Source organism: Lithobates pipiens, unplaced genomic scaffold (assembly GCF_037356315.1).
Source record: "Lithobates pipiens isolate NorthernLeopardFrog02 unplaced genomic scaffold, aLitPip1_a1.2 Scaffold_10, whole genome shotgun sequence".
Lineage (NCBI taxonomy): Eukaryota > Metazoa > Chordata > Amphibia > Anura > Ranidae > Lithobates > Lithobates pipiens.
This window is the reverse complement of record NW_027507686.1, coordinates 240,341,379-240,366,432: the sequence shown is the minus strand read 5'-3', so window position 1 is coordinate 240,366,432 and position 25,054 is coordinate 240,341,379. Positions and strand designations below refer to the sequence as shown.

General features: G+C 45.9%; 1 protein-coding gene across 1 annotated transcript in view; it reads right to left on the bottom strand.

Moving 5' to 3' along the window:
- Positions 1–15,554: 15,554 nt before the first annotated feature.
- TP53I11 (tumor protein p53 inducible protein 11) overlaps positions 15,555–25,054 on the bottom strand; it is a 103,419-nt gene continuing 93,919 nt past the window's right edge. The window contains exons 3-5 of the mRNA XM_077450305.1: positions 23,036–23,094; positions 15,821–15,869; positions 15,555–15,575 (exon numbers count right to left, since the gene is read on the bottom strand). Coding sequence (XP_077306431.1) covers positions 15,555–15,575; positions 15,821–15,869; positions 23,036–23,094 — 129 coding nt within the window. The remainder of the gene's footprint in view (positions 15,576–15,820; positions 15,870–23,035; positions 23,095–25,054) is intronic.

Below are 25,054 nucleotides of genomic sequence, written 5' to 3'. Positions count from 1 at the left end.
ATTCTGCTATATACTAGAAATGCACCGACTGTAAATAATCTTACCAATCTAATTAACCACTTGCTTACTGGATACTTAAACCCCCCTCCTGCCCAGACCAATTATCGGCACTGACGCACTTCGAATGACAATTGCGCGATCATACAACACTGTGCCCAAATTACAATTTTATCATTTTTTTTTTTTCACACAAATGGAGAATTCTTTTGGTGGTATCCAATCACTGCTGGGATTTTTATTTTTTGCTAAACAAAAAAAAAAAAAATCATGTTTCATAGTTTGTTATAAAATTTTGCAAACAGGTAATTTTTCTCCTTTATTGCTTTATTGATACTCGCTGATGAGGCGGCGCTGATGGGCACAGATAAGGTGGCACTGATATGAACCACTGGTGGGCTCTGGTAGGCGGCACTGTTTACTGTTAGGTGGCACTGTTAGGTGGCACAGGTAAGCACTGAGGAGATGGCCTCTAGTATCATATCTTTGAAGCCCATACTTTCAGATAGGATATCTGACAGAGGGAAAGCTACGGACATATGAAAGAGCTCGTCTCCTCTGAAGCCGATGAGTGAGGCGAGGCATTTGTCATCAAAAGACAGGTCTGCGCGAAGAACTTGTGCACGTCCTCCTTATGCTAAGATCCAAACTCCAACTTATGGCTGGTGGGAATGCAGGGGTCCCATAGTCATGGGGCTTAATTTTTTTTTAGACATGATGACATTTAAAGTCAAGCGGTCCCAGATTTGAAGTGTATGGCGAGTGAGGTCAGCCAAAAGGAGGAGTCGGACCTTTACAACAAAAAAAAAAATCACAGGAGTCCACATTAGAACCCAAAGCTCAACTGGGTTTAAGTAGCCTATTTAGACCCATGGTTTGGATGCAGTATTGTGGAACCGGTCCACCAAATGTGTGAGTACCACTGCTTTGTGATCTAGAGAAGAATCTGGGATGCCAGCCCCCTCTCCCCCCTACTTTTGGGAGAGACAGGGTGTAATTTTAACCTTGGACGAGCCGCTCCCCAAAAAAAAAAAAAAAAAAAAAACATTTAACAACCGGCGAGTTTAGAACCACTTTAAAAGATAGCATTTTAGGAATTTAGGGGTGCTCACATGACCGCTGATCACACAGTTCTGTCTTCTTGGTACAGAGAGCATTGACTGTCATTTACCGCTCTCTGCTCTTCCCCTTCCAGTGCTCCAATGGGCAGGGGAGGTGGTGGGTGCAGATGGCTTTGGCTCTCAGCTGGGCGCTGACTGCCGGCCAGGCATCTGGATGGATTCTGCCATTATTATATGTGATGTCAGCTGACTGCAGTTTATAGCCCATTGTTAACCGTTTGTAGGTCACAGGAGAGCAAAAGTAAGAGTAAACACCTTAAGAACATTCCATCAGAAGAGAAAATACTCAAAGTCCACTTTAATTTCAGCCTCGGCTTAGAACGTTTTTTATTTTATTCTCAAACTTTCCATCTTCCCAAACTTATCATCCATCCCACGGGGAAATGTTCACCTTCTCCTCTCCGTCTAGAGTCCATAAAGCTCCAAATAATCTATTTCACGCCGGGAGGCACATAAGAACCACTTGACATGTTCCTTTGAATAGTGGAAGAAGTGGCTTGACTGCCCATTATCAAAATGATTCAGCTGGAAAAGCTATGATTACTCTCTCACTTGGTACAGTTGTGTCAAATCGCTTTACTGTAACGCTGTTACCATCTAAAAAAGCATTAAAAAAAAAAAAAAAAAAAAAAACTAAGCAAGAAAAACTGCTGTTGTCCTTTGGAACCCTTTAAGTATAAGAAGTTACAGTGGGTATAAAAAAATAATTCACCAGCTTTAAAATAATCACATTTTGTTGCAGCCTGAAATGAAGATAGACGTTTTTGTTTTATCCAGTTGCATTTACTCAGTGCAACTTAAAACATCCAAGTGAAAGATAAAAAACAAAACAAAAAAAAAACAAAACAAAAAAAAAAACACAGAAAACACAATCAGAGTTAGAAAAATGATCACCCCCTTATGATTTAATTAAAGTCTTTAGTTTGTTGGGATAGGTCTCTATAGTATCCCTGTAGAACTGTTCAAGTTCAGTTACATTTGATGGTGACCATTTGTGGACTTCAGTCTTCAAGTCATTCCACAGATTTTCAATGAGGTTTAAGTCTGGGCTCTTACTAGTGACTTAGATATTTTATAGGTAGGCAACTCCTATCCTCATATTGATTAGTGGTTCCAAATTAATAATAACTACTACAGTAGGGAACAGACACAAAAGATACGCTCAGCATCTTTCCAAAGAACTGTTCTCCTTTATTATGACGCATTTGAAGGTTTTTATACACATGATTACGTAGGTATCACATTAATATTACAATTGTACGGTTATGGTAACAAGGGGCGTTACATAGGCAGGCTAATTCTAAATCAGGACTCGAAAGAATGCAAAACATGTACTGGAAACATTATTAGTGCCGTGTGCACAGCAAGGGCAGTGTGCAATACATATAAAATAGAATAGGATTATATACAGAACTTACAAGTTTCCAGGCAATGCAAGGACATTCAAATTTTTCTCCTTTGACCACCGTGTGGTCATGGTTGCTGTGCGTTTTTGGGTCATTGTCATGTTGGAAGGTAAACCTTCTTCCCATTGACAATTTTTTGTCAGAAGGCAGCAGATTTTCCTCAAGAATTTGATGGTATTTTGCCCCATCTATTTTTCCTTCTATCCTGACAAGTGCTCCAGTCCCCGCTGCAGAGAAAGTCCCCCATAACAGGGTAATACCCCCAATATCAGAATATAACCCCGTCCATAACAGGATATTACCTCCTCCATGCTTTAGTGTAGGAATATTGTTATTTGGATGGTGAGCTGTATTGAATTTCTGGCAAACATATTGCTTGGGGTTGAGGCCAAATAATTACATTTCATTGTTTTTTTTTTGTCTTATTTGACCACCTTGAATATTCTGAGACCACATGGAAAAAGGTGCGAGACCCCTTTCACACTTTCAGGCATTTTAACACTAAAAATAGCGCCTGTAAAGCACCCCTCATGCCTCCCCAGTGTGAAAGCCAGTGTTTTCACACTGGGGCAGTGCACTTCCCGGACGGGAAAAGTCCTGCAAGTGGCATCTTTGGGGCAGTGTGGGAGCGGTGTATACAGCACTCCCAAATCTCCCCTGCCCATTGGAATGGATGGGCAGCGCTGCCGAAGTGTCTGCAAAGCGATTCGGAAGCGCCACAACACGGGCGCTCTTAATCCTTTCAGGGGTTAAAAGCACCTCGCTAGCGGCCGAAAAATCCAATACATCCAAGATGGGCACACTTAGCCGATGACCAGGACATATATATATATATATATATATATATATATATATATATATATATATAAATAACACACACACACACACACACACACACACACACACTCACAAAAGTGAGTGCACCCCTCACATTTTTTGTAAATATTGGTTAGCATTAATTCTATTTTAAAAATTTAAAAAAAAATTAAATATAAAATAACACCTCAGGAGGCGGCAGTGGAAAGATCACCTGAACCCTGGAAGCTGCCCCTAGCGGTCCATTGAAAAAAGTGATGCATCCCAGATTGCTTTTTCAGAGACAGCCGCAATGTGTATGTAACTTTTTTTTTCTGCCGCGCAGAACCCAAGAACGCAATTTAACACGTGTCAATGCTTTGCAACATGCTGCAGTGGAGCGAGTTGCAAATTAGTAAAAAAAAAAACACAAAAAAAAAAAAAAAAAAAAAAAAAAAAAAACACAACGCAGTGCAGGTTCACGCCACACATATGATGTGAATGAGCCCCTATTCTTTATACCATATTGGATTAGGAGCCTCAGAAAAGTCTGCTGGAATATGCCTTCTATATCATAAGGCAAAGAATTTGAATTTTACCTGTCAATCCACCAATCAGCCCTCTTCATACTCTGCCCCAGCTACCTGAATATCAGACCGCGCTAAACTGACTTATTTTGACAAAAAAAAAAAAAAAAAAAAAAAAAAAAAACATTCCCAGGAAGAGTAATTTGAAGATAATTCATTTTGTAGCAATTTGGTTGCCAGTTGCTAAATTCTTTCAACCAATTGTGAACAAAATTATTTCGAACTGCATTAAAAAAAAAAAAAAAAAAAGAAGAAAAAAAAACAAAAACAGTAATTGACCGATTTTTTTTCCTTTCATTCTTTCTTCAGGCAATGCAAAAAGAATGTTATTGGTTTGCAATTCAAATGGCATACCGACAAGACCGTGTTAATCTAACCTGCCCACAGCCCTGAGATTTGAAAATAAAAAATAAAATGAGAGTTAAAAAAGGAAAAAATTCAAATAAATCTATTTTGTTTGCGAGTGGCAGAAGCGGTGGATGGTTTCCATGACGACGGCGCGGTGATTGACAGCCCAGTGCTGGGTAGCGCAGGAAATGTAGATTGCAAATGGTTTTCTCTTAGAAGATGGAATATGCACATTGTGAGCCACGGGGAGGCGGTGACATTGTATCGTTATCAGGGCGGTAAAAACAATTCCTACCTATTAGAAGGAATAATAATGGGCCCCACATCGGCTTACATTAATGTTATAATAAGCATTGATTACAGATCGCTTTGTATAAAATAACATCCAGGAGTTTAGGGAGATCAACAGAAATGCATAAAATGGGGACCCGCGTGGATAAAAATATGGGGGCCGCCGCTGTATTGATAGCTTTAAATTGAGATTATCGGCCTAAAACTTCACTTTTTGACCTACTGAAATCACTGAAATAATTATGCAGCCAGTGAAGTCTGAACTTCTGCCGGCATCCTCATTCCCAATCAAGCAGTGCAACCAGGATCAGGAGGAGGACGACGACGACAGCCCCAGAGTCAACCATGAGGAAGAGCCGACTCCAACTCATCCCTCAGATGTGCTGTAATACAGTTCTGAGTTCCAGAAAACAGGGAGATCAGACTGCAAAGAAAGCAAGGAGGATCAAATTGCAAGGTGAGCCCCCTGCAGCCTCTGCCGTGCGGGCAAGGTGAGCCCCCTGCAGCCTCTGCCGTGCGGGCAAGGTGAGCCCCCTGCAGCCTCTGCCGTGCGGGCAAGGTGAGCCCCCTGCAGCCTCTGCCGTGCGGGCAAGGTGAGCCCCCTGCAGCCTCTGCCGTGCGGGCAAGGTGAGCCCCCTGCAGCCTCTGCCGTGCGGGCAAGGTGAGCCCCCTGCAGCCTCTGCCGTCCGGGCAAGGTGAGCCCCCTGCAGCCTCTGCCGTCCGGGCAAGGTGAGCCCCCTGCAGCCTCTGCCGTCCGGGCAAGGTGAGCCCCCTGCAGCCTCTGCCGTCCGGGCAAGGTGAGCCCCCTGCAGCCTCTGCCGTCCGGGCAAGGTGAGCCCCCTGCAGCCTCTGCCGTCCGGGCAAGGTGAGCCCCCTGCAGCCTCTGCCGTCCGGGCAAGGTGAGCCCCCTGCAGCCTCTGCCGTCCGGGCAAGGTGAGCCCCCTGCAGCCTCTGCCGTCCGGGCAAGGTGAGCCCCCTGCAGCCTCTGCCGTCCGGGCAAGGTGAGCCCCCTGCAGCCTCTGCCGTCCGGGCAAGGTGAGCCCCCTGCAGCCTCTGCCGTCCGGGCAAGGTGAGCCCCCTGCAGCCTCTGCCGTCCGGGCAAGGTGAGCCCCCTGCAGCCTCTGCCGTCCGGGCAAGGTGAGCCCCCTGCAGCCTCTGCCGTCCGGGCAAGGTGAGCCCCCTGCAGCCTCTGCCGTCCGGGCAAGGTGAGCCCCCTGCAGCCTCTGCCGTCCGGGCAAGGTGAGCCCCCTGCAGCCTCTGCCGTCCGGGCAAGGTGAGCCCCCTGCAGCCTCTGCCGTCCGGGCAAGGTGAGCCCCCTGCAGCCTCTGCGGTCCGGGCAAGGTGAGCCCCCTGCAGCCTCTGCGGTCCGGGCAAGGTGAGCCCCCTGCAGCCTCTGCGGTCCGGGCAAGGTGAGCCCCCTGCAGCCTCTGCGGTCCGGGCAAGGTGAGCCCCCTGCAGCCTCTGCGGTCCGGGCAAGGTGAGCCCCCTGCAGCCTCTGCGGTCCGGGCAAGGTGAGCCCCCTGCAGCCTCTGCGGTCCGGGCGAAAGATGAGCCCCCTGCAGCCTCTGCGGTCCGGGCAAGATGAGCCCCCTGCAGCCTCTGCGGTCCGGGCAAGATGAGCCCCCTGCAGCCTCTGCGGTCCGGGCAAGATGAGCCCCCTGCAGCCTCTGCGGTCCGGGCAAGATGAGCCCCCTGCAGCCTCTGCGGTCCGGGCAAGATGAGCCCCCTGCAGCCTCTGCGGTCCGGGCAAGATGAGCCCCCTGCAGCCTCTGCGGTCCGGGCAAGATGAGCCCCCTGCAGCCTCTGCGGTCCGGGCAAGATGAGCCCCCTGCAGCCTCTGCAGTCCGGGCAAGATGAGCCCCCTGCAGCCTCTGCAGTCCGGGCAAGATGAGCCCCCTGCAGCCTCTGCAGTCCGGGCAAGATGAGCCCTCTGCAGTCCGGGCAACATGAGCCCTCTGCAGCCTCTGCAGTCCGGGCAAGATGAGCCCCCTGCAGCCTCTGCAGTCCGGGCAAGATGAGCCCCCTGCAGCCTCTGCAGTCCGGGCAAGATGAGCCCCCTGCAGCCTCTGCAGTCCGGGCAAGATGAGCCCCCTGCAGCCTCTGCAGTCCGGGCAAGATGAGCCCCCTGCAGCCTCTGCAGTCCGGGCAAGATGAGCCCCCTGCAGCCTCTGCAGTCCGGGCAAGATGAGCCCCTTCCTGCTTTTGCGGTCTTTGTAATCTTTTCTCCCTGATGCCCTTGCAAAGACTGCAAAAGCAGCAGGGAAATCAAATTGGGGATCAGATTACACAGACAAAGATTACACCAAAATCCTCCCCAACAAGCCAGAAAATCTCCCAGCACCACAACCAGTACTTCTGGCCACCAAAAGGAATACAGCTTGTATAAGTACCTGAACCTGTCTGTATATTGGATTCCTGCATTCCCCTAACAGACCAGTAGAGGGAGCGTCAGCACCAAGAGCAAGAGAGGCACCATGCTGCTAAACAGTGGATGTCTGCTGGTAGGAGGAATGAGCAGAGTGATGACCTCATTAGGCCCAACCCAGCCCTACTAGCAAGCTGGGGGGGGGGGGGGGGGGTCTGCCACCAAGCAGTTCGCTATGTAGTGTTGGTCACTGGCCTTGACCCTGCAGGTAGAACTGCTTGGATCGCAAGATTGGCTGAGCAGAATTACAAAGACTTTTGTAGATATGGCCGCTTAGCGGTTTGCCTGGAGCTGAGCGTTCATTAGCAAATGAAAAAAAAAATTACCTTTGCAGAATTCAAACAAAATCAAACTGAGCTAATGAGAAGAAAACGCGTTAGTGAGTGCGAAGAGGAGGAGTGCGGAGTGTCTGGATATAATCAGAGATAGATTGCACTCATCCATGGAGGTAATTGATTCGGTAATGTCATTACTGATGGAAAAATTCACAATTAATCATCTCATTTATTTGCTGGAGAATATATTAAAAGGAAGCAATCATGGCAAACACGGGGGCTGTCACTGCCGATCTCCTTCCAGGAACACCAGGCAGCTGCTGTCACACCGATCCAACGGCTTCCACATGTTCACCACCGACAAGGACCAAGAAAAAGGGCCGTGTTCACCACCGACAGGTCGGCTTTAAAGCCCAACTGAACTTTACAAAGTCTTATAGTTCATTTCCTTTAGAAAGCAGCCACAGCCTGAGTAGAAAAGCGCGTCCCCTGCCAGCATGCTGCAAAGAAGGACCATTGCTCTCTGTCTGGAAGCAGTGGTCTCTCTGCAGAGGACTGACACACCATCTGCTGAGCCCAAGCCAAGTGTCGGGAAAAGGCCACCTAGAGCCCAGGGCAACCTTGCAAAGCTGTGTGGCCCCCCAAGATGTATGAGTATTATAGGTCAGCAAACATTAGCTCCCCCCCAAAGAGGTACGAGTATTATAGGTCAGCAAACATACCCACCAAGATGTATGAGTATTATAGGTACAAATCTGCCCCCCTGCTGGAATCCCCCCTCCCAGCACATCTTAATCCCCCAAATCCACCCACCACAAATGCCCCCCCCCAAAAAAATCACCCCTCCTAGCACAAGTTTGCGCCCCCCCCATCTCCCCTCTTAGCCCAAATCTTTATCCGCCAAATCCACCCACCACAAATGCTCCGCCCCCCAAAAAATTATAAAAAAAAAATAAACACCCCTACTACTCCTTTACCCCTAAAATTTACCCTCTGAGTACACATATTCTCCCCCCTACTCCAAATCGCCCCCCCCCCCCAATACCTCTCACACAAATCTTCTCCTCCCTATCCCCAACCCCCCCTCATCAAAAAAACGTGTACCCCCCTAAAAAAAGTAAAAAAAAAAACCCTCCTCCCAACCCAAATCCTTCTAAATGAATACTCTTAGCACACTTGCCCTTCAAATCTCCCCTCCTAATACGATAGTAATACGATACCAACTCCCTGCCGCCCCTCAAACTCCCCTCCATCCCCATGCCACACCCCCCTACCTCATATGATACCGTACTACAGTGCCCAAGGCAGCCACCCCTCCTGCCCAACACTTGTCCCAGTCAAACCTATGGCTCTGACTAGTCAGTTTGCTCTCTCAGTGTCATGAACATACGCCCTACGCGTTTTGTCATGATGTCATTATGATGAAAGGCATAAGGACGTGGCTTCATGGCAGAGAAAGAGCAAGCTGACAATACAGACTAACATTGAGAGATCCAATCTATTCCCAAACCCATAGCTCTGCAAGTAGAAAAATCTCAAGCTTCTTACCAATTGGAGAGACCTAGCTCTGATTCAGAAGTGGGTGTGTCGGACCTCTGCAGAGAGATTGCTGCTTCCAGAGAACAAATGTCCTTCTCTGCAGCATGCTGGCCAGGGACAGACTTTTCTAATCAGGTTGTGGCTGCTTTCTAAAGTGGTTAACACTTCTGCCTTGCAGCACTGGGGTTCCTGGTACAAATCCCAGTCAGGACACTTAGCTGTATGGCGTTCACATGTTCTCCCTGTGCATGCATGGGGTTTGTACCGGGTGCCCGGGTCTCCTCTCGCACTACAATGATGTGCTCATAGGTTACTTGGCTCCAGTCAATTTTCTGGAACGTGTATGCATGCGAGATTGTAAGCAGAGAGTGATCTGAATGTAAAATATGCAGAAAGACTGAAAACGTTGGTGCTATTTAAATACCTGCAATGAGACATGTGCAGAACGAAAAAATGTGTTTTGTTTCAATTTGTTTTTGAAAACATTTTGCATCGCTAAATTCGTTTAGTTCGTTTTTGTAATTAGTCTTGTTTTGTTCATTTGTTTTCAAAATCAATTAAAATTTTCCGAATCAGGTCAAATTCAATTCGACAAATGGGAATCAGCATTCGAATTCCAATTTATTCTATTCGAAATTTGAATTTCAGAAGACGGTTATATTCTATTTTATATCTATCTTTCAGTTCCATTCTTTTCTATTCTATTTGAAATCCGAGAATGTAGGGAGACGGTTATTCAAAATTTGAATTTCGGAAAACTACTTTATTCAATTCTATTGTTTTTTTATATTCTATTATTATTTTCTAAGCTTTTTGAATTTATTGTATTCTAGATTTAAGAATTTCGGAAGACGTTTATATTCAAATTTTTTTCTGTTCAATTATTTTCTATTCTTTCTATTCTATTTACACTGTATTCTTTTCTATTATATGCTTTCTAGTCTGTTCTTTTCCATTCTAATCTATTCAATTTGAAATTCAAATTTGGGAAGATGGTAGTTCTCTTTTTATTCCATTCATTTCTATTCAAGTTTATTCTATTCTAAATTCGAGAAAGTCGGAAAAACGGTTATATTCCATTTTATACTATTATTTTTTCAATCTAATTCTATCTATTCTAACCCATTTTATTCAAATTTGAACTTATTCTATTCGAAGTTTGAATTTTGGAAGACTGTATATTCTAGTCAATACTATTATGGTAACAAAGGAAGTGAAGGTTGTATTTATTGAAGGTTGTATATTCACCCCTAAGAGTGCCGACTGCTTATTTATTATACGACTAGCGCTCACATGCCCCATTTTTAATTTGTTTGATTCTATTATTTTTTTCTTTTCTATTCTTTTCGAATCCATTCAAATTTATTCTATTCTAAATTCAAGAATTTCAGACAACATTTGTATTCTATTGTTTTTCTAGTCAATTATTTTCTATTCCATTATTACTATTCTATTCAAACTTATTCTGTTCTATTCTCTTCTAATCTATTCAAAATGTATTAAATTTCGCAAGACTGTTTTATACCATTTTATTCTATTTTACTTTCTAATCTGTTTTACTCTATTCTATTCCTTTATTGTCTATTCTATTTTATTCTGGTTTTCAAATTCAATTTAGTTTTTGAATGAAATGAAATTAAATTTGTTTAAATTCTGTAATTCAGAAATGCAGATACATCCGAATAACATTTCTTTTTTCTGAATTTAGATTCGGAACGAAAGGAGCCGCACATGTCTACCTGCAATAAATAAATGCATCAGGAATATAATTAGCCAGCTCAAACTAAAAAACTATTTGGTGTTTAAAAGTAATCTTTGATGCAAATTTCATTTATTTTTATTTTTTTTACATATTTTCTGTACCCTTGTTCCTTGATTGTATTTACATACAGGTGTTCAGAGTCTCCCTCTAGTGGCTATCTGCATATGATTGCAATCAATGTAGCCTCCCGAATCAGAAGCTGCGGAGATCAAATCTCAGCCACACAGCATGCACTTCATTCAGTCAGACTTGTCTGGTAGGTTTAAGCCTCATACACATGATGAGAACACAACTTTGGAAGTGAGGTATTGTAATGTAGTTGGTCACTTTTTTTTCCCCTGTCAAATACTATACTGATTAACCACTTCAATACTGGGCCTATTCTGGCACTCTTCTCCTACATGTAAAAAAAAAAAAAAATATCATCTTTTTTGCTAGAAAATTACTCAGAACCTCCAAACAGTATATGTGTTTTTTTTTTGTTTTGTTTTTTAGCAGACACCCTAGGGAATAAAATGGCGGTCATTACTACTCTCTATCGTCATCATCCGGTGCCGGCCAATTCTTTCTCCGGGCCCCCGATGGCACGGGAGAACCCGGAGAAGCACCGGATGAGAACGGGACTACCGCTATGATCGTTATCGTGCACAGAATGGCCGGCTGGAAAGAATGATATCTGAAGGGTACCTGTAGCTGCTCCCATCATTCAGATATCTCCTCACAAAGTCATGGATGTCATAAGACGCCCCAAGGTATTGAAGTGATTAAAAACAAAAATCATTTGTTCTGGTATTATAAGAAAAACCATGAGGAGGGTGGGTTTGTTTGTTTACCGCCACCGTCCACCAACCCCCCAAAAAAAATTAAAAATAAAATTTGAGCACCAGCCGCCACTGCTGTGTACCAATGATCAGATTATCGGATGGATCATTCGAAAGCAGTATTTTTTGTCTCATGTTTTGTCATTATGAGTATCAGGCATTTGAAAGAAAGGAACAGCAAAATATAGAATATATCTCAGCTTGCCAATTCTTACATGTGATGGCTGCATTAGGTTTTTTTTTTTAGGCTTCTGTTTTCATCTGGTGATCCAGCCAGCAAGTCTGTTTTTCAAAAGCTCAAGCTCTTCTGCAGAATGTATCAGTTTACAAGGATGAGACAAACCACTTAACACTGGCAGGGGGTGTATAAAATGATCCGCTTTTATTAAATATATGCAAAACCTTTATCCTAAAAGGACCATTTGCTGTAACCGATTATAAAGTGTGAGCAGGCGTAGGGCTTTAATTTTGTAGTTTATTTAAACCTGCTAGTATATTTAAACACAACCTCTCTCTAGAGCAGTGGTTCTCAACTCCTGTCCTCAGGACCCACCAACAGGCCAGGTTTGCAAGAGATCACCTGTAATCCGTTTCAGTCATCGTTGGCTGCTCTGTGATTGCAGTATTCTAGTCTGCATCTCCCCAAGGTAATACTTAAAATCTGGCCTGTTAGTGGGCCCTGAGAACTACTGCTCTAGACTGAAAATGCTGCTATCTGCTGTGTGGTGTTCTTTCATCCAGAGTTGTGTCTGATTAACCCCTTGCCCAGCAGTCAGTCGGTCAATCCCCCCCCCCCCCTGTAACTCGCCCGCCCACCAGCCCTGCACTTACCCCATCTAGGTTGCGGGCGGCTTCCTCCTGCGTCTCCTGCTCGGCGGCCAATATGGTCGCTTCTCCTCTCGGCCAATAGGGTCTTAGGACCCGCTTCCTGATTGGCCGGGAGGAAAAGCCAGGAAGACAATAGTATATATGCATTCACTATCATCACACAACTGGGTGGGCTCAGGGCGCTATGTTCTGCGCCATGGGCCTATACTTTTTTGAAGCCAATTAAAGCCTCAGGCTCTAATTATGTGCTTAAAAAAAAAAAAAGCCCCATTGAAATCCATACATCTGCATGTAGATTAGGGACCGGGCACAGGGATTAGGTGGGTGTCGCCGCTAATGAAGCACCCACCACTGGCCTAGGTTATGGCCCTCACTGCCCTGGTCACGGCACAGCACGCATAGGCCAGCCCTGGTCGTGGCGCATAGGCCGTCCGTGGTGAACCTAGTAAGATTTGGTCTTAGAGCACCTAGATTCTTTTGGGTTTTAAAGTATCGCCACATGTAGACCATTTTATCTACCTTTGAGATACAATGGTCTACATGTGGTGAAGCTTGGAGACCGAAATAGTCAAGCAGTTCGTCTCGGTCTTTCAGAGATGAAGAAGTAGACGAGGTGATGCAGGAGTCATCTTAGAAGGTCATGAGATGAGAACTCTGCACCCACTGATTTTTGCCAAAACACGGGGGAACCAATGTCGCCCGGTAAAGTGGCAGGTATCAAGAGGAAGTAAACAGTGATCGGGGGGGGGGAAATGCGTCAGTTACAGGCTATTTTTACCACAATCGGCTGCTCACTAGCACCCTGTATATAATTTTTCTTTAAAAACTTGCCCAGACTTTTAAACAACTTGGTGATAACATAAGCATTCCGACTATACCAAACTAACAAAAGAACGGCGCACATTCTATAGCACAAATACGCAGCTGGGGAGCAAAGCGGCCATTCATACCCAGAGCAACCATTACACTGAAACTCGGCTCACTCTTTTTTTTTTTTCTTTTTTTTGAAGGGAGAAAATTGCCCAGAAAAAATAAATAAATAAAAAATCCACCTTAGAAATAAAGATGAAGAAACGCATCATTAAAAATAAAAAAATAAGTGGCTTTAGAGTGAAATTTAAAAAATAAAAAAAAAATAAAAAAAAGAAAGGAGGAAAGAAAAAAACAGTACCAAAGGAACATTACAAGCTATAAGTCTGAGCAGCGGGAGAGGCTGCGTGAATGGAACATAATACCCGCTCACAAAATTCTCTTATCTACCAAAACCTCAGAGGCAAACAGAACGCTGAATATCAAGCTTGTTAGAAGCCGGCAAAAATAGAGGCTTAAAGTAGGTCGGCTGATAACATTCATGTCATTTTTTTTTTTTTTTTTATTGGATTAGAGTTAACATACTAAACAGGGATTGGCTACAATAAGGGAGAGAAGTTGACCAAAGTGTGCAAAGTGGACCTGCCTTTGTGTCCCCAACAGTTGCTCCTTCCTATCTGCAATCTGTAAAATACAGTTCCTCAGCAGGATGCCCCATGCCAAGGGAATGGGCGAGGCTCCCTCACCTTACTCATGTAAGGATGATGTTGCCGGCTGCAGAGGGGCATGCAGTTGACATGGAGGACAGGTAAAGTCAGTCCGCCAAGCTCTTCTCCAGAGACCTGCCCTGCATGAGCAAATTGACCAGGACTCTTAATTTAGGTTCCTTTTTTACAGCTAGGTACACAGCGTTTGAATACTAGCAAAAGTAAGCCTGTTTACTTAATACAGAAGAACGCATCACTATCGTGGTGGTGCTTACAGAAGTATCTGTAAAGTGGTGTTGAGGCATGCATCAGTGCAGGGACAGCAAGGGCAAGGACAGGCATTGGTGAGTGAAGAGGGTGCATGTGGCAGAGGTGGTGAGAGCAGTGGAAGGAGGATGGTGGTCTGGTGCATTGGTGGGAAAGGGTGTGCAGGTGTGGTGTGGACAAAGGGGGGCAGCTGCGTTGGTGAGTGGACATGCAGGTGTGGTGCAGATGGAGGAAGGGGAGGTCTGCTGCAGTGGTAGGAAAAGGTGTGCAGGCATGGATGGAAGAAGGGGGTCAGCTGCGGTGGTGAGAGTGGGTGTGCAGGTGTGTTGCGGGCAGAGGAGGATGGTGATCTGCTGCAGTGGTAGACAACGGTGTGCGGGTGTGGTGTGGACAAAGGGGGCCGGCTGTGGTGGCGAGTGGATGTGCAAGTGTGGTGCAGATGGAGCAGGAAGGAGGTCTGCTGCAGTGGTAGGAAAGGGTGTGCAGGTGTGGATGGAAGAAGGGGGTCAGCTGCGGTGGTGACAGTGGGTGTGAGAGTGGGTGTGCAGGTGTGGTGCAGATGGAGGAGGGAGGAGGAGGTCAGCTGCGGTGGTGAGAGTGGTGGGTTTGCATGTGTGGTGCAAGCAGAGGAGTATGGTGGTCTGCTGCAGCAGTATGAAAGGGTTTGCAGGTGTGAATTGAAGAGGAAGGTGTCAGCTGTAGTGGTTAGAGTGGGTGTGCAGGTGTGGTGTGGACAGAGGAGGATGGTGGTCTGGTGCAGTGCGGATAAAGGGTATGCAGGCATGATGTGGATGGAGGAGGGAGGTGGTCAGCTGTAGTGGTGAGAGTGGTGGGTTTGCATGTGTGGTGCAGGCAGAGGAGGATGGTGGATGGGTGCAGAGCTGAGAAAGGGTATGCAGGTATGATGTTGATGGAGGAGGAATGGGGTCATCTGCAGTGGTGAAAGTGGGCATGTAAGTGTGGTGTGGACAGAGGAGGATGGTGGTCTGCTGCAGTGGTAGGAACGGGTGAGCAGGTATGGTGAGGATGGAGGAGGAAGGGAGTTAGCTTGAGTGGTGGGTGTGTAGGTGTGTTACAGATGCAGGAGGAAAGCGTCAGCTGCGCAGGAATGGTGTAGATGGAGGAAGAAGAGGATCAGCTACAGTAGCCAGAGCACGCAGGGTGGGGGGGTGTGAAGGTGCAGTGGGGAGAAGGTTTCAGGCATAGTGGTGAGAAGGCATTGATATGGGGGGGGTGCTGAGGCAAGCATTTGTGCAGTTGCAGCGATTGATAGGCAGGCACTGGTATAGTGATGAGTGAGTGAAGTGGGGTCATGTAGAAGAGGTAGTGAGAGTCAGGAAAGAGGATGGGGTTCAAGTACTCTGGTGAGGAAGGAGGGGGTTGGTGTGCACATGTGGAGGAGAATGGGGTCCAGCTGCAGTGAAGAAAGTGTAGGCGGTAAGGAGTAAGGGTGCAGCGATGGGGAGGTTTCAGGCATTGTGATGAGAAGGGTAGTGCAGGCTCAGTGGGGACAGATGGTGGGGGGGGGGGGGGGGGGAGGGTGCTGGGGCATGCATCGGCGCAATGGCAGCAATCTCAAGGCCGGGAGCCCAAAACCTGAGAAACAAGAACATAAAAGCCGATGGAAATGATCCAACCGCGCCATCCACCCAAAACCCATGTACATGGTACAAATGGCTGAACTTTTAATTCAAGCGCTTGACATACAGGTGGTGGGAAAAGCAGAAGTCTGACCCGACTTCATACAAACTCTTCAGTGACTTCTCACAGCCCGGATGAACAACTGTGAAAACCTCCAGTGATTCCAGTCACATCATACTCTGCTTGATCAATACACTTACCATGACAGCAATTCCTGTGAACATTAAAGCGGAGAAGAACTGCCATACTCTGAAAAGGAAAAAAAAAAAAAAAAACTGTTAGATCACAGCTTTCTACCAGCTGATTAAAAAAATAAAGATATTTGCAAAATGCAAGAAATACAGGCTCATGAAAAAGAGAACAGGCCTTTAAAAAACACACATACTGTATATTAATATATCCCAAGACAACAAACATAAGCCGTTAGTTTTCGCATCTCTGTGCTCTGACAGCCATCATCCCAGGACACCACGGGTAAATATTACATTGCTTACATCAACCCTGTCTGCATCTGCAATGCATCCGCAGGCGAGGACTGGGAACAAATAAAAAGCACGGAGTTCCATTTATCTGTTTTTGATTCCCTGGCTTTAGCTCCAGTAGCTGAAAATGATCTCTATAACGCACTGCACTCGTGTAATTACTGGAGACCACAGACTGCTGGGAAGCAGACACTCTGAATTGCTTGCAGAAGGGATCAAAACTATTTTTTTGGGGATTTTCTTTTTAGTTATAAATATGGAAGAAATCAGTGTCAACCAAGCAATCTTACCAAACAAGTGTAGACGTGTATCCAAACTTTTTTTTTCTTTGTCCTTAGCATAGATAATTTATGGGAAAACAAAAAACAAAAAACACTTTCCCTTAAAAGGCCCATTATGATCAAAAATACAATGTATTGGCTAAAAACCATAAATACATTCTCTGTGCAAATAAAGTTCTAATCCTCTATTCAGAAAATGACTTTATTAATGATGGTCATTACCACCGATATGTGCTTCACACATCAAATCTATATACAAGCAAGTGCAGTGCAATCTATTCTACCATGCAAAAAAAAAAATCAATCCATAGTGATGCTTAATAGTGTTTACATAAAACATAACAACATAAATAAAAACCGGTGATAATATAGAATTTTGCCGATTAGTCTTCTGTATCCTCCACTTCTGCTTTCAGAGTGCACTTATTTTGTGAGTGGTTTTCTTCGGGCCTCTTGGGATTTATTAAAGTCATTTTTAAAAGGTGAAGCACTTTGATGTTTTTCCCAATGTTGTTTTTTTTTTAAAGGCTGTATTTATTCCGACTTAAGGCCGTGCCTATGACCAGAAAACCTGAAAGAGATTGCCTCTAGCCCAGGTGTCTCCAGACTTTCTAAACAAAAAGGGTCAGTTTACTGCATTTCAAAATTTAGGGGGGGCAGACTGTGGTCAGCTGGAGAAAAAAAATAAAATAAAAAATTCTGGGGTCAGTGGGGGTAAACACCACACCCTTGTTGGCATCAACAGGCGGCATAGTGCCCCCGTCATTGGCGTCGCTGGGAGGAATAAGGAATAGTGCCCCCGTCATTGGCGTCGCTGGGAGGAATAAGGAATAGTGCCCCCGTCATTGGCGTCGCTGGGAGGAATAAGGAATAGTGCCCCCGTCATTGGCGTCGCTGGGAGGAATAAGGAATAGTGCCCCCGTCATTGGCGTCGCTGGGAGGAATAAGGAATAGTGCCCCCGTCATTGGCGTCGCTGGGAGGAATAGTGCCCCCGTCATTGGCGTCGCTGGGAGGAATAGTGCCCCCGTCATTGGCGTCGCTGGGCGGAATAGTGCCCCCGTCATTGGCGTCGCTGGGCGGAATAGTGCCCCCGTCATTGGCGTCGCTGGGCGGAATAGTGCCCCCGTCATTGGCGTCGCTGGGCGGAATAGTGCCCCCGTCATTGGCGTCGCTGGGCGGAATAGTGCCCCCGTCATTGGCGTCGCTGGGCGGAATAGTGCCCCCGTCATTGGCGTCGCTGGGCGGAATAGTGCCCCCGTCATTGGCGTCGCTGGGCGGAATAGTGCCCCCGTCATTGGCGTCGCTGGGAGGAATAGTGCCCCCCCCCCTTTCGTTGGCGCCACTGGGAGGAATAGTGACCCCCCTTTCGTTGGCGCCACTGGGAGGAATAGTGACCCCCCGTCGTTGGCGCCACTGGGAGGAATAGTGACCCCCGTCGTTGGCGCCACTGGGAGGAATAGTGACCCCCCGTCGTTGGCGCCACTGGGAGGAATAGTGACCCCCGTCGTTGGCGCCACTGGGAGGAATAGTGACCCCCGTCGTTGGCGCCACTGGAAGGAATAGTGACCCCCGTCGTTGGCGCCACTGGGAGGAATAGTGACCCCCGTCGTTGGCGCCACTGGGAGGAATAGTGACCCCCGTCGTTGGCGCCACTGGGAGGAATAGTGACCCCCGTCGTTGGCGCCACTGGGAGGAATAGTGACCCCCGTCGTTGGCGCCACTGGGAGGAATAGTGACCCCCGTCGTTGGCGCCACTGGGAGGAATAGTGACCCCCGTCGTTGGCGCCACTGGGAGGAATAGTGACCCCCGTCGTTGGCGCCACTGGGAGGAATAGTGACCCCCGTCGTTGGCGCCACTGGGAGGAATAGTGACCCCCGTCGTTGGCGCCACTGGGAGGAATAGTGACCCCCGTCGTTGGCGCCACTGGGAGGAATAGTGACCCCCGTCGTTGGCGCCACTGGGAGGAATAGTGACCCCCGTCGTAGGGCGCCACTGGGAGGAATAGTGACCCTCGTCGTTGGCGCCTCTGGGAGGAATAGTGACCCCCGTCGTTGGCGCCTCTGGGAGGAATAGTGACCCCCGTCGTTGGCGCCACTGGGAGGAATAGTGACCCCCGTCGTTGGCGCCACTGGGAGGAATAGTGACCCCCCCGTCGTTGGCGTCACTGGGAGGAATAGTGACCCCCCCGTCGTTGGCGCCACTGGGAGGAATAGTGACCCCCCCGTCGTTGACGTCACTGGGAGGAATAGTGACCCCCCGTCGTTGGCGTCACTGGGAGGAATAGTGACCCCCCCCCGTCGTTGACGTCACTGGGAGGAATAGTGACCCCTTCTTTGGTGTCAGTGGCAGAAACTATGCCACACTGTTGCTGACAGTGGGAGGAATAATGCCCCGAAGCCTGGATAAGAGCAAGCAAAAGGTCACCTCCGGCTCCCAGGTCGCAATTTGGAGACCACTGCTCTAGCTGATCCACATCTCAGTTCATCAACAAGTTGTTTCCTTGTGTTTTGGAACAGAGAAGCCACTTTAGATGTTTTACCAATTTCAACTGCAGAGAACGTGGAGGTGGATGAGACATGTGGGAGATAATATTACCCAGACCCCTGGAATAGGGAAAAGTGCATGGTGACCTTTTTAATTCCTAGGTCAGTGGACCCAGGTGAGCACATGGAGTCAACGGTGGTGAAACTCCCCTTGGGTGGCAATACACAAATGGAAGTAGAAAAAATTTATGTAAGAACTAAACTAAGCGTCACTATGGGTTGATTTTTTTTACGCAAGACAGACTGGATTGAGCCGCCCTTGTTTGTATATAGACAATGGGGGTCCATTTACCAAAACTGGAGAATGCAAAATTTGGTGCAGCTTTGCATGGTAGCCAATCGGCCTTCAAATGCGTGAACACACAATCAGAAAATCAGGCGACAATTACCACATTCAAAGCGATCGTACGATAATCTGATCGTTAGTACACAGCTTTCGAGAGTCGACTGCGATAGTTGATCCGATATTATCCGAAGGGACAAACACGAAAAAAGTTTCTACGATTTTCATTTAATAATCAGTACAGTTGTCCTCTGAAAATGCGCCATGGTTAATACCACTGTCACCAGCACACATAGGAATCGATATATAATAAAAATGTAATTGTACGAATGTCACAAGTTTATTTTACATACTATATTGACATCATGTGATCATCAGCTCCATCTAGTAGCCATAATGTCCTTTTTTTTTCTCCCCTGAAATACATTAAGTCAGAGAATATACATGGTCACTCGATGGAGCCGATTATAGGAAATCAATAGTCAAGAGGACCTTCAACCCCTGTAATGCTGTACAAGGTGGGGGTGTCCCTTTTCCTTCTAGTCAGAGTCATTTTAACTCTTCGTCCCCTTTTTTCTGAACTCTCAAGCTTATAAATTCTGGAGTTTGAACGGATGTAGAGAATATAAGACTGCAGATAAACAGGTACAATTATTATAGGAGGATTTGTTTAATCTCCGCATCACCTTAGCACAGTCCCTTTACTGGGTGTATGTAATATCCAATTGGGGGAAAGAAGGGAAAGGGGGCTGGATCCAGGTGCAAATAACTTTTTTTTTTTGGGAGGAAAATAGGGTCTTGAATGTCACAAGTATTCGTCCAGCTAAGACCGTATTTTCCTCCCCCCAAAAAAAAAAAAAAAAAAAAAAAAAAGGTTTTTGCACCTGGATCCAGCCCCCTCCCTTTCTTTCCCCCAATTAGATATTACATACACCCAGTAAAGGGACTTCCTAAGGTGATGCAGAGACGAAACAAATCCTCCTATAATAGTTGTACCTGTTTATCTGCTGTCTTATATTCTCTACATCCGTTCAAAGTCCAGAATTTATAAGCTTGAGAGTTCAGAAAAAAGGGGACGAAGAGTTAAAAAGGACTCTGACTAGAAGGAAAAGGGACACCCCCCACCTTGTACAACATTACAGGGGTTGAAGGTCCTCTTGACTTGATTTCCTATAATCAGCTCCATCAAGTCACCATGTATATTCTCTGACTTAATGTATTTCAGGAAAAAAAAAAGGACATTATGGCTACTAGATGGAGCCGATGATCACATGATGTCAATATAGTACGTAAAATAAACTTGTGACATTCATCTGATGACTTTTTGATGGCATCTGCCTACCAAGTCACAGCAATACACACGACCTCCAAGATGCATTGCCCAGGTAGGTAATAATCAAAACATGGATGTCTCCCACATACGTTTATAATTAGGTATAGTGAAGTATACATATTCATAAGGTTATATACATTTATTGTCCATTACATATCTATAAATAAGCCAAGTTTTCATCTCCCCCAAAAAAAAAAAAAAAAATTCTTAAATCACTTGAAAGCATTATACCCATCGACCAGCAGGTGCCACTGTTGGGCCTGCTTATAGGCCAGCTTGGTTTGTTTACAGAAGGTATAAATTTGTCCTGTTTGTTGTAAAAGGCAGCGGGGCTCCGGGGAGTAATTGCTGGAAAAAATAATTTGTGCCAAGACAGTTTACATCATTTTTCTTCACCAACTTCTGTGAATAGTTTCAAGCTGGGATCTCGGGATTGTGCAACATGACATAACATAACCAACTGATTATCTCCTGACATCAGTATCCATGCCGGTGGACTGAGAAACGCACGCGCGGAATCTGCAAGGTAATATTATGCAATATATTTTTCAGCTGCTGGTGGCCAACTTACATCATCTGCTACCACATACAGATAATTTTTTCCTTATGTGCAATGTTTTGTCCGTTTCACCCAGTTAATACTTCCTCCAGTACCAAGTCAGTAAGCATGGGTGTGTACCATGAGAGACGCTCAGGGGTGGAGTCTACACAAGCACATCCCATGAGAGATGCTCAGGGGTGGAGTCTACACAAGCACATCCCCTGAGAGACGCTCAGGGGTGGAGTCTACACAAGCACATCCCCTGAGAGACGCTCAGGGGTGGAGTCTACACAAGCACATCCCCTGAGAGACGCTCAGGGGTGGAGTCTACACAAGCACATCCCCTAAGAGACGCTCAGGGGTGGAGTCTACACAAGCACATCCCCTAAGAGACGCTCAGGGGTGGAGTCTACACAAGCACATCCCCTAAGAGACGCTCAGGGGTGGAGTCTACACAAGCACATCCCGAGAGACGCTCAGGGGTGGAGTCTACACAAGCACATCCCGAGAGACGCTCAGGGGTGGAGTCTACACAAGCACATCCCATGAGAGGCGCTCAGGGGTGGAGTCTATACAAGCATGGGCATGTACCATGCAAGATGTTAGTGATACTAAAACACACTGTTTAATTTACGGCATTGTAATTATTTTTAATAAAAATCTAACTACCTTTTTCCTATACAGCTTTCACATGACCCAGATCTTTCCCAGCCTGTCTGCAGGGAAACATAAGCAGGAGGAGCTTCTAGTCCTCTGCTGCTGGTCACAAAAAAATAAAAAATAAAAAGCCTTTGGAACACTGGTGTAAAAATAATTAAATAGCAATAAACAGTTTTGAATTGAAATACAAATTATTTATTTGAAATCAAAAAGTAATTTTTTGGCAATAACATGGTGTGGTCAGATTTCTGCCAGTCACAGGCTACATAATGCCCCTCCAGTCTTCGAAATAACAGGGAGGTAAAGCCTTCATTAATCTACATGTATCCAGCAACATTGTGTTCAGCTGTTTAGTGGGCAAGGAGAAGGGAGGGAGGGATAGGCTCTCATTAACCACTGTGTATACACCCACATGTGTGACTCTATAGTCACATGGGATGCTCAGATGTGAGGGAGAAAATTCTCAGCATAGAAACTCCCTGAAAACTGAGCGTGTGCAGAGCTGCCAACACTACTCTGCAAAATTCCTAACGGAAGTGGGTACTTGGACAGAAGGGGGAGATAGAGAGCAGTAGACTCAAGATTTTGCAGATTTTTCAGGATTTTGCATTATACAGCAAAAGAATCTCATAGTGGCTCAGTGACTATGAACAGCATATAATACACAATTTCATAGTTTATGTTTCTATACAAGCATGGGTGTGTACCATGAGAGAATCTCAGGGGTGGAGTTTATTCAAGCACATACCATGAGAGAAGCTCAGGGGTGTGTATTCAAGCATGGGTGTGTACTGGGACAGAAGCTCAGCAGTATATTCTATATAAGCATGGGTGTGTAGCACGAGAGAAGCTCAGGGGCGGAGTCTATATAAGGAACACCCACTGCTCCAGACATCCGCTCAAGGCATTTTAATATTTCCACAACTCCTCCCGAGAACCAGCCCTCCGCTTGCATCAGAACCGAGGTCTTTTGAGAGTAGCGGTGATGTTTTCCGGAAGCTGTACAGCACCCTGCTGGCCCCTCCCACAAACCATGGCCTGCATTGCATAGAGAAGCACAGAGACCCAGTGATGATATGATTGGTTGTAAAATAAGCTCTCCTCCTATGATCACCAAGCCCCACCCCCTTCCTTCATCTGTCAGATCTTCTGCAATCAGGAAAGTCCCATTTGATAGAATCTCCCTAAATCTAACATTACAATACAGAGGCAGCTGACCCCTATGATAGACATTCATGGCGCTATATCAGACAGACATACAGAAATAAAAAAAAAAAATAAGAAACTTACCTTAGTCCTATAGGCTCCCTTACCGCAAATTTAATTTCATTTCCTAGTACTTGACTGATCTGAAAACAAAAAAAAGGGGAGGAGACAACGGTGAGACTCACATGCACTCCAAACAATAAGTAATACAATGGACAGTGCCATCCAGTAGAACACACACGAATGCAGCCCTGTAATCCTTTATTAATCCTTAAATTATTATAAAACGTGAGCAATGTAGGTAGCAGAATTAGACGCGGTGCCTGCCTCTATCCTCTGTCCAGCAGATCTCAGACATTTCATTATAGCATGGGAACAACCGTTAAAAAAGCCGGTGCGTTTCGGCCATCAGGCCTTAACCACTTACGGACCGCCCGCCGCAGGTTTACGTCAGCTGTTTGAAGGAGGATATCGTTATGGCAGCAACTGTTTCAATAATTATCATCGTCGTCTCATGCATCTACTGCAGAGCAGCTGCCCTGCTGCATAATGGACACAGGAGGGCGCTCGCTTGGCAGAGTTACCATTTTCAGAATGCCTTGCATTTTTCTCAATGGATACAAGGCAATCTCTGATTGGATGACTTGCAAAGGCATGGTAGTGCAGTCACAATCCCCATCTCACCCAATTAGAGAAAAATACAAGGTGTTCTCTGAATGGTCATTATACAGAAGGGCACAAGACCAGTGGTGGCTGGTGCTCAAAATTTTTTTTGGGGGGGTGCAAACATTCAGAAAAATGCTGAAACCCCCCCATCAATTGTAGCCTCACTGTGCCCAAACACAGCCACTTGTGCCCATCGACCCCCCCCCACTCGCAGCACCCAGCCCCCACCACCGCGCGTCTCTGGCAGAGAGGGCTTACCGCAGCGCCAGCCATCCAATAGGGTGGCCTGCCACTTTGGCCAACCAGGTCTGCTGCTCTGCCTCCTGATTGGTGGGGAGAAAGGTTACTGTGAAAATGGCAAAAATTAATTCGCTATGGTCACACAATTGGGTGGGATTAGGGCACACTCTCTGCGCCCCGAGCCCACCCTATTTTGAAGCCTATTAGGGACTCTGGCTTTGATCAGGTGCTTCAAAAATTACCACCCCCTCCCATCATAGGAATCCATGCGCCCGGCATCCTGAAAGGGGCTGGCGCATGGATGGGGGGGGTGGCGCCTGTGCGCCTGCAGTGCACGGGTCGCCACTGCACAAGACCTGGAATTATAAGTCTATGAAAAAAAAAAACATACCTAGAATTCAGATTTAATCAGATTGGTAAGATTATTTACATTCAGTACATTTCTAGTATATAGCAGAATGCAAAAAAACTGAAAGCTTGGCCAATAAAGCAATACTTCCCCTATCAACATATCCCGCACAGCTATAAGGCTTTGTTCCAATTGCCTCTCACTTTTAGATTGTAAGCTCCCACGAACAGGACCCTGCAACGTGCAAACCCTCTTATATGGTAACTGTACGGTCTCCCTTTATTTTGTAACTGTTGGCACTATATAAATCCTGCACAACAATAATGTAAATAATTTGTGTCAAAAATAATGTAAAAAAATTCATAAAATGTCAAAAATATAACAAAATAAATGTAATAACAAATTTCAAATAAATTCTTAAAGTGAACCGTCAGTATTTTTTTCATCTTTCCATCCAACAAACCTTCTGCCTTTGTTGTCGTTTTAACTTTGGATAGCAAAACATTTCGGTTCTGCCAGTAAATCCCTTATACAGCCCACTTCCTGTTTCTTATCTGGTCATTAGCCTAGGATGACATCATGCACAGCTCGCTCTCTCTCAATCTCCCCTGAGTTTGTCAGAAAGGGAGGGGGGATGACGAGTCATAAGAGCGGTAGGTGTGCGTCTGTGTAAATCCAGGAAGGGAACAGGCAGCAGCTTCAGCTGCCCACAGTCAAAATGGCTGCAGCCAGACTCATGGGGGGGGGGGGGGTATTTCAGCAGCACATTTGGCAAGTAAAGAATCACAGAATATATATATATATATATATATATATATATATATATATATATATATTCTAAGTGGTTG